The 10,567-nt window shown below is 33.5% G+C and overlaps 1 protein-coding gene across 2 annotated transcripts; it reads left to right on the forward strand.

Annotated features, from left to right (window-relative positions):
* Window positions 1-4,441: 4,441 nt before the first annotated feature.
* LOC131150556 (DNA replication complex GINS protein SLD5) lies at window positions 4,442-9,645 on the forward strand. Of its 2 annotated transcripts, none has more exons than XM_058101356.1 (6): window positions 4,442-5,017; window positions 6,025-6,147; window positions 7,078-7,157; window positions 7,246-7,355; window positions 8,850-8,925; window positions 9,053-9,645. In XM_058101356.1, the coding sequence occupies exons 1-6, from the start codon at window positions 4,841-4,843 to the stop codon at window positions 9,147-9,149; spliced, it is 663 nt and encodes a 220-aa protein (XP_057957339.1). In that variant the 5' UTR covers window positions 4,442-4,840; the 3' UTR covers window positions 9,150-9,645. The 2 variants fall into 2 exon arrangements, with proteins under 2 accessions (XP_057957339.1, XP_057957337.1); XM_058101354.1 differs by having other exon boundaries at window positions 4,449-5,017; window positions 6,025-6,173; window positions 7,077-7,157.
* The last annotated feature ends 922 nt before the right edge of the window (window positions 9,646-10,567 follow it).

Below are 10,567 nucleotides of genomic sequence, written 5' to 3' on the forward strand. Positions count from 1 at the left end.
CATACCTTTACATTGTTGCATTTAATATATACAGGCAACATTATCCATATCATATTTTATTCTCATTATTTTACTTGCTTAGCCTGCATCTCATACATTTAACATATAATTTGCACATATTCTCATGCCACACAATTTAGTAGTAAAATTCATACATATTTCTCATAAACTAAGCCAACCCACATTTAACATTTATATGCTCAAAATACATTTCATTTCTTATTTAATTCATCAAAAAATTATTTTCACTTTCATTCGTTCACTTTCATATATACATAATTATATCAACAATTGTAGGCTCAGAAAACATAAATTTCATGGCTGGCATTTTAATAATTCACACCAAAACATACATATAATATAACATAAATTATTCCCTTTAATTTCATAAAATCTGATTTAATATATAATTTTCCCTTACCTGATTTCTTGAATTACGCCAACAGGGACTCCGAAAAATACCTGCGGCGTTCACTCGGATCCTGAATAAAAAATTCCTAACTCCAATAAATTATTCCTGAATAAAATATTATTTAAATATTTTCTAGGGTCATAATTCCTAAATAAATAAATATACCCTTAAATTTAACCAAATTACCAAATTTTCTAAATCCCACTCTCGCTTTGGAGTATGACCTAGAAAATCCCAATTGAAAAATTACCTGCGCCAAAATAATGGCAACGACGATTAGGACCCCGTGGTGGTGCCTGATCGTCGATTCAATAGCAGATTTAACTAGAAATTGAGAAATTAGGGAAAATATACCTTTCCCTAGGAATGGTGCCTATGCCGCTCCCACGACAAATCCACTTCAGTAGAAATGTCGGTGGCAAAGTTAGGAACCCAACGGCACCTTTCGTTTCCCGATCGGTTGAGTGTTCGTTAAGAAATGAGGGGAGAGAGAGAGGAGACGGAGACGACGAGAGAACCTGAGAGAGACCAATTGAGTTGCAAAAGCTTCGCAGGAAGCCCCTGGCTTCCTAATTTTTTTTTTCCCCTTCTTTCCTTTACTTACTTTACCTACAATATAATAATATTATATTATACATACATATATATATATATTCAATAAATCAAATTTACTAATACTTAATTAATTAATTAATTCATAATAATTTATCTTTAAAATTTTTATTATTATTTTTATTTAATTAATTTAATATTGTTTAATTAATAAATAAATTAATTAATAATTACTTAAAAATTTTTTTTTTGGTTTATTACATATGACCTCGTGCCAAACATTTCATAAATACGACCTCATGCCGAACATTTCATAAATACTGCCTCATGTCGAAATTATATGTAAAACACGACCTCGCGCCGGCTATCAATCACGGCCTTGCGCCGAATATCTCAGACATATCGTTCTGGATAATAAATCAATTATCATGTATTTTCAACATCATTTGTACTGTAATAATTCATTTTCCTGAAAACATGCTTCATTCATAACATTGTCATATCATAATATCTTTCACATAAGACAATATTCGTGCCACACATTTGCTGTATAAAATTATACTTCATATTCTAAAATCATAATTTCTGGCATCTCATACATATATATTTACGTTTCAACATATTAACAGTATTTTCCCAAATGTGCATTTTCTTTATAATATACAAATACAATACATGCTTTTCTGAAAATAAATTTGCTGATAAATAATAATATTTTGCATAGAAAATAACTGCTTTAGTTTATTCCCTTACCTGACTACTGAGAAAAGCCCCTATAAATTCTGGTCTCACACCCGTAGGATTTCTTAATCAATATCCTGAAATTGAAAACTCTCAGTACTAAACTTCAGTATTTTCATGCGAATATCATTTCCTATAATTATAGTAGGACCAAATTTGGTATAAAAAGTCTTACCTTAACTCGGGGATGATTTTCAACAGAGTTCCACCAACGATCCGATCTGGCAGATATACAGAGAACTTCTCCAGGAGCGTCGTGGTGGCTTCAGATCGTCGATCCGGCGAATGACGGAACTGAAATCGAAGAGAAAAGGGAGAGAAACCGAATGGAGAGAGAGTGAGTGAAATTTTTCTAAATTTTAATGTTTAAATCCAGGTTTTTGATATTTATAGGATTGGATTCGTCGACGAGACACGTCACCTCGTCAACAAGTCTTGTAGAAATTTCATCGACGAACCAACACCTTCGTCGACGATTTTCAGACTTCCCTAAAACCCTCTCTCGATATCTTCTTGTCAACGAATCTTGTCTTCGTCGACGAGGTCCTCTTATACCCTCATCGAAGAATCCCCTGTGTTCGTCGACGAGGCTCAAATAATTTCCCTCAGTTATTCTTTCCAAAGTGCAATGTCGTCGACGAACGCGAAGCGTTTGTCGATGAAGTCGACTTCTTCCTTCTGTTACTGTTTCCATTTCCCTTCCTCTTTATTATTTAGATCCCATTATTATTCAGATTGTCACATTTAGAGTCTTAATTTTTTTTGTAAAGAATACAAAGAGATATTTGTGGCCCAATCCATTCATCTTGCGGACCATTTCGATATTTCATTGTTTTGATTGATGCTTCCACTCGATGGTCACATGTTTGTCTACTTTCAACTCGTAATGTTGCTTTTGCTTAATTTCTTGCTCAAATAATAAAGTTAAGATCAAGTTTTCCTGATCATCCTATTCAGACTATCCGTTTAGATAATGCAAGTGAATTTTATTCAAAAGCATTTTATGACTATTGCATGTCAATAGTAGTAATTGTTGAACATTCTATTGCACATGTTCATACACAAAATGGTTTAGCGGAATCCTTCATTAAGTGTTTACAATTTATTGTTAGACCTATGCTTATGCGATCAAAGCTTTCTGCATCTACTTGGGGTCATGCTATAGTGCATGATGTGTCTTTGTTTAGAATTAGACCAACTGCATATCACAAGTTATCACATTTATAGCTTGTGTTTAAACACCAACCTAATATATCTCATCTTAGAATATTTGGTTGCGCAATATATGTTCCTGTTGCACATGTGCAACGAAGTAAGATGGAATCACAATGTCAACTTGGCATTTATGTTGGTTTTGATTCTCCTTCTATCATTAGATATCTTGAACCACTAACAGATGATCTTTTTAGAGCAAGATTTTTAGATTGTCAATTTGATGAATCAATTTTCCCGTTATTAGGAGAAGGAAAAAGGTAAATAATTAAAAACACAAGAAATTTGTTTGAACACACCAACTTTGTCTAATCTTGATACACGCACAAATCAATGTGAACTTGAAGTTCAAAGAATAATTCTTTTGCAGAATGCTGCAAATTATTTGCCATATGTTTTTACGGACACCAAAAGGGTCATTTAATCACATATTCCGATCGCAAATATTCATGCTAGATTGATTGTTCTTGAAGAACACCCAATGAGAATAGCATCTAATGAATTTTAAATTGCGTTAGAAGCGTGGTAGACCAATTGGTGCAAAGGATACTATTATTCGAAAGAAAAAGGAAATGAATAAAAGTGACACTCTACAAGAGGTCATTAACACTCAAGAAGAGATTAAAAGAAATATAAATCAACAATCCCATATTTTCACAGAAGCAACACCAGAAGTGTTTTCGTACCGAAAAATTATGAGATCTCAGTAAAATTTGGAAATATGCAGAGAAAAAATGAAATTGTTGTTGACAATGTGTCCGAACCTCAAACTGTAGAAGAATATTGATATCGAAATGATTGGTCAAAATGAAAAGAAGCAACACAGGCTAATCTAGACTCATTTGCCCAACGTAAGGTAGTTGGACCAATAGTCCAAACACTTGAGCATGTAAAACCTATTGGGTATAAATAGATTTTTGTACGTAAAATAAATGAAATGAATGAAATTGTGAAATACAAGACACGTCTTGTAGCACAAGATTTCTCACAAAGGCCTGGTATAGATTATAATGAAACATATTTTCCTGTTATGGATGTAATTACTTTCAGATTTCTGATTAGTTTAACGATTTTTAAAGGAATTGACATTCGCCTCATGGATATAGTAACAACTTACTTGTATGGCTCATTGGATAATGATATATATGAAAATCACTGAAGGATTTAAAATGCCTGATGCATATATGCATATAATCCAAAATAATGACAAATGTATTCTATTAAATTACAAAGATTTTGGTATAATTTTAAATTTATTTACTTTAATTTTTCTATAATTCTCTCTCTATTTCATTTACAACATGCCTCAATTACCCTATTTTTGTATTTATATTATTTTAATTTCCCTAAAAAGCTCAATATTAAAAATTACGTAATATCTCTTTGTTGATAATATTTTTTCGAGACGATAATCTACACCACTAGCCGTAAATACCATCATGGCTTCGAAAATAATTCACGCCATTTTACCCAAAATGCCCCTGATGCTTTCTCTATAATAAAGCCACCGTCCATGCCCAAACAACCCTCACCTCTCTTTCTCTCTCTCTCTCTCTCTCTCTCTAACCGTAGTCATCCTCCACAATTCTCAAATGTTCGAGCAGATGAGATGAGACACATCTGAGGTTCGTGTGTGAATCTATGTCCATCTCGGCCGTTCATCATCTCGAGATCAAATCTCGAGACTGTTCGACGGTGATAGATTCACGCACAAACTCCTGATCTGTCTTCTCTTCACCACCCAGTTATTTCCCTTCCTTTTCCGGGAAGACATGATTATTTTTCATTTATTTTCTTTTAATTTTCCTTTTTAATTTTTTGGCGCCCTTTTCTTGTTTTAATTTTCGCTTTCGCTTTTAGCTCCCTCAATGCTTTTAAATACAGGGTGATTTTAGTTAAAATTTTTGGATCGGATCAGATCAGATGGCGACGGGATCCGTGGATGCGTCGTCGTTTCCAATCGACGGTGACGAGCCGTTGGTCGCGGCGACCGATGTGGAGCTCCTGAAGAGGGCGTGGCGTCACGAGAAGGCGGCGCCCGAGATTCTTCAGTTCCAGGGCGATTTGGTCCAGGCGATCAGAGAGCAGATCCAGCAGATGGTATAGCTCGGATCGAAACCCTAATGCTCTGTTTGGTTTGAAAATGTTCGAGAAGGATAGGAAGCAAATTTTATGTTTCTTTTTGGCTTCTGTGCGTTCTGGATCTGGACAAGTTTATCTTTTGATGTAGTCTGCTGGCTGGATTTCTAATGAAAATTTCCAATTAGTATTTCTTATTAGTGTTTTTGATGAATAATAGTTCAATAAAAAAATGATTGGTTGGATTTTTTTTCCTCACTTATCATTTGCTTTTTATGTTTTTTTTTGGCTTCTGTGCATTCTGTATCTGGACAAGTTTATGTTTTGATGTAGTCGACTGGCTGGATTTCTAATGAAAATTTCCAATTAGTATTTTTTATTAGTGTTTTTGATGAATAATAGTTCAATAAAAAATGATTGGTTGGATTTTTTTTTCCTCACTTATCATTTGGTTTTGGTGAATCTATATGTCATTTTGTTAACATCGCTTGATGTGGTTTGATATTTAAATTAGCGCAAGCTCTAAGGCTCCAACTTGCAGGAATGGATTCTTTTATTTATTTATTTGGTAAAATTTTTCTGTTCTACCTCAACTTCCTTGTTTCATTCACACTCAATTTTAGAACATGTTTCTCTATACTGAACAGAAAATTGAATTTGGCTTTATAAACTTTTAGCTTGTCGAAGAAAATCAGTCCTTACTGTGATTCAAGGATGCTATCATTTTACTTGTTTTTTTTCTTCCAATATTTACCGGTCTTTTCAGCAGCATTTTATTGATTTCATTCTTTCTTGCCGCTAAAGGCTAATACGATACTGATAGTTATCATTGTTGGTGGTATGGGAATCTCTTCAATTTGCCGTGTTGTGTGTCCACCTTTTAAGAACATTGGATCCTCTACAAAAAGGAGGTGCCTTTGCTACATCAAACGATAGGAACATAGAAATGGGGCATGGTCCATGTGTCAATAAAGATTTTCTTATTAGCTTTAAAACTTTTGTTAATGTCAGCTGATGCATTTTTGTAGGAAGATATTGTGGAGGAGTTTGCTGAAAGTGGGTCTGATCCCCTCACTGTATCACTTTACCAGATGGACTTGGACAGGGCTCAGTTCCTGCTTAGATCGTATCTCCGGATTCGTCTTCAAAAGGTGGCCACCAACTGTCATCCTTATTTGTTTGGTGAAATAGGAACTATAGTTTCATTTGTTTCCCTAGAACTTGAACTTTGAAGGCAAAGATCCTTCTCTAGATACTAAAACCTATGTTATAGATTATGAAACTGTAAACACTAATGATAGTGTAGAGTGGTACACTGTTGTTTCTATGATTCATAAAACTAGTAGAACCGTGCAATGAACAGGAAATTCGCCAATTTAAATTTTGTTAAGCGCAGTACAATTTATATGCTTTACAACTTTATCAGTAAAATATATTATTATAAAATATATAATCTAAAACTTAAAAATATTTGAAATATATATTTGTGTGTGTAAATATATATGCTTTTTTTTTGGTTCTATCTCAAGAGCTAATTTTTAAATTCAATTTAATTGATTAATATCTAAATAAATCACTAAAAAAAACTAGTTTTTATCATGCTGTCAACTAATAGCATGTACCTTGGAATGATTTCAAAGGCAAAATAAAAAAAATTAAATTGACTAATTTAGAATGTGTTTTAAACAAAACATGCAAGTAATCTATGTGTTTACCTATGCATTTAATGAATGTGTTTCTTTTTTGAAAAAAATCCAATAAATATGAATCTTAAGTTGCATGGGGCATTAAAATAAATATATTATTTATTATTTAATTGAAAAAAAATGTTTTGATTGATTCTTATGATTTTGTTTTATTTTTTAATTTAAAAATTAGCAGAAGTTAGAATTGAGGTTGGTCAAAGAGAGCCTCTTTTTCAACTTTTATATAAAATTCAATCTTTTGAGCTAATGCTTCTACTTCATATCAGTGCTGCCTAAAATGTAATGTTCTTATTTCCATGTTACGTCAGGAGGTCTCCAAGCAGTTGTTAGATTGTGATGTGTGGTGTTCCTTTCTTAATTACTCTTCTATTGCAGATTGAGAAATACATGATCCACATTTCAGAATCTGATATGCTAAACCAGCTTTCTGAACAAGAACAGAAGTTTGCCAAAAGGTGAGTGCTGTTGCTCTTTATCTGCCTCAAATTGGACGTGCAACATTCAGTTGTGTTGCCTCATGGTTTTTGGGACTTATGGTAATAGGTGTACGGATGATATGGAGAAACATCTTGAGCAGTCTGTTCTGTCAAGATTGCCTCTATTTTATCAGTCAATTCGAAAGCAATCCTCATCAAGCGAAGAGAATGACATGGGTAATACATCATACTTGCAAACCTTTTCTGGTCCATCCTCTTCTTTTTAGCTACCTGTGTGCACATTTTTTTTTTTTTTAAATTACTTTGTTGCAAATGAATTGCAATTTACAACAAGAACAAATAGTTGTTTTGCTGATATTGTGTTGTGTTGTCAAAGAGGCATTTAGTAAAGATGATATCTAATGAATTTGTTGAGTTTGTTTGTTTATTTTTTTTTCCCAATTTAAATCTTTATGTGGCTGAAGATTTTGTTTCTACTATAAGAGTTTTCAAACTATTATATCCCTTTATTAACATTGCTCACTTGATCAAACTGGACCAAACTAGGCTGCAATGAAAGGAATCACAAAGATTTGAGATTAACCATCTTCCATTTGGGGCTGTTCCAAACATGCCTTTGCAAGACAGTCTGGCAGCTTCCTTTGCGGTCCCCATTGTTTTGGATTGCTTAATCCTGTTGGTGCTGCACTGCAAGTGGTGATGGTGAGGGAGCCTCTGTTTCACAACTTGTGGAATACGCACCAAATCCTTTTACGATCTCTAATTTCCTTTCATAGAAGGTTTAGTTGGGTGCTTGTATGGTGCCAAGAGCCTCAATTTGAGAAAATAGTTTAGAAATACTAAGGAAAAAAATAATCTTATGCAGTGTTTGGGGACTCGGATATCAAATCTTAGATTTGGATTTGAGTGGATTTGGACACAATTGATCAAATCCACGCAAATTCAAACCAAAAAGGTGGGTTAAAGTATTCTATATTTGTTTTCCTTTATTTTATCAGCTCTTGTTTTCACGTGGTGATGAAATCAGGACAATGGCATTGGCAATAATTTGCCGACGGCTGATAGTGATTTTTCTGTTCAGTGTTTTGCTTACTTTCCAAAAAAAAAAATAGTCGTTTTTTTTTTGGGCTTTTGCATCCCTTGCTGTTTCTGTTTTGATTTTGGGTTTTTGCTTACCTGATTTAATGTCAACTGTTTCCATAACTTGCAATGGTTCTAGTGCTATATCTAATTTTGCTGCTGTCTTCTAGTTCAATCCTCCATGCATTCCCCTCCCTGTGGGAAGGAGAACGAATTTTTAATTTCCTCTTCTTATTAAAATCAAACCTAATTTCATGGTACTTCGTGTTTATTTATATATTTATTTTGAATACATAGCTATAACTGATGATTTTTATTGTGCATACACTAAGTTTGGCCTTAAGGATTGTTGGGGATGTGAGTTGAGAATTATTCATATATGTATATATATAATTATTTTTTTCATTTTGAGAATTTGAGTATCTTACATTGCCATCAAGATTCCGGTTTGAGCGAAATCCATTATGCCCACAAAACATTCCTATATATTTATTTTAATTTTTTTTTGTTGGGCATTTTGGATTTCCATCAAAATAACATCTTATTTAATATCGTAAAAAAATATTCTAAAAAAATGTTAATACAATTTGGGAAAATTGAGAAATTTGTTGTTTAATGTTGAAATTGTAGTTCCAGAGCCACCGGTGGATTCATTTGTATTCTGCAAGAGCAAGGGATCCTGGGGCGCTCTACAGCTCGATGAAAGGTAACATTTCTCCATAATAATAATAATAATATTATTATTATTATTATTATTATTATTATTACTTGTTCTAAATTTTGATTAATGATGGTGATGATGATGATGATGATGATTTTGTTGGGAATGGCAGGGAGGACCCGCTGGAGCTGGTTGCGGATGATCTCTACATTCTCCGTTATCTATCAATCAAGCCCCTTGTTGAGACTGGCCAAGTTGACTTGGTCTAACCTCCACTAAAATAAATTATAGGAGTCGTAATAAGATGTGCATGCTCATCAAATAAATGTTGCATCTCTTTATTTATTTATATTTTTTGGATTATCGGGAGAACTCCATCATGAGCCACTCTTTGGATCCTCCCAATGCGGCATCAAACTCACGGGTCGGTGAACTTTTCCTTTGGTTCACTGGCCAAATTAATTGGATGCATTTACGATATTCATGCATAGGTTAGGCATTTGTCAAATCCAATCTCTTGTTAGGCATTTGTGAAATCCAATCTCAGGACATGTGTCAAGAGCCATCCATGGCAAAGTCAGGCTGCCAAAACTGAGCGTGTCAACGGGGATGGAACACAATTCCTTCACTGGTGTGGCCGCACCTTTTCACCTCACCCATGCCTTGGGGGCATCTTTTGTATGTTTCTTTAGATCGATTTGTGTGGCATGATTTTAATGGGAAGACAATACTCAATAGACAAGTTTTTTTCTTGTAGTGACTAAATGCATGTGATGAATATGCTTTTTGTGGGAACCCTCATCCATTTATTTAATCAATGGATGAGTTGTAGTTTTTGTTTTATTTTTTCGTTTAGTTCTTTGGTTGAACTAAATATAATTAAAGCAAAAAAAATTATTTTTATAATAACAAAGTTACTTTTAGGCAATTAAGTAAATTGATAAATTTCTGTCTTGTTCATAGACAATTCATTTGATATAGTAGAGTTTATCTTCCTATGCTCTTGGTTTCTTTTTATTTTGGGAAATCAATTGTATAAATGAGGAAAAGGGGTTTCACTTGTTTAGTTTTTTGCTTTTTTGTAATCTTCTTTTATGTAAAAAAAAAATGATTTATTGTGTCCAAAAGGAGTGATGATTTGATTTATTATTAGCTTAAGTGGAAGAACATGTTTTACATTTAGGTAATTATGCTGCACTAAGTTTTGTTCATTATAATTTAATCATATATATTTTTTAATTTTTTGAATTGGTCATCATGATAACACTAAGACTTTTTCCTTGCATGTCTTCATTATTAGTCCTGAATATGTGTGTGGTGGAGTGGATGCATAGAGACGAGGACTAACAAGAAGATTTTCTCAATAGAGCAGACTAGTATAATATAACATATATTTATTCATTCATTCATTCATTTTCACACTTGATTTAGAGGAAAAATAAAAACAAATTCAAAGCATAAAAAAATGTAGGGATGAAGAATAGAGGATTTTGGTCCCAAACACCCAAACTCAATGCCCTGTGATGCAAATCTCCTCACGATGCGGTAGAGAGAAACCCTTGAAACAGTAAAATTTGAGTAGATTGAAAAGGAATGTCTCTTCACCATAGATGGGTGCAACCATAGAGAAAGTATATTTTGAGCGGACTAAGAGGGAGATCTCACGATCCAACGGATTTGCCATTGC

This window comes from Malania oleifera, chromosome 3 (genome assembly GCF_029873635.1).
Source record: "Malania oleifera isolate guangnan ecotype guangnan chromosome 3, ASM2987363v1, whole genome shotgun sequence".
NCBI lineage: Eukaryota > Viridiplantae > Streptophyta > Magnoliopsida > Santalales > Ximeniaceae > Malania > Malania oleifera.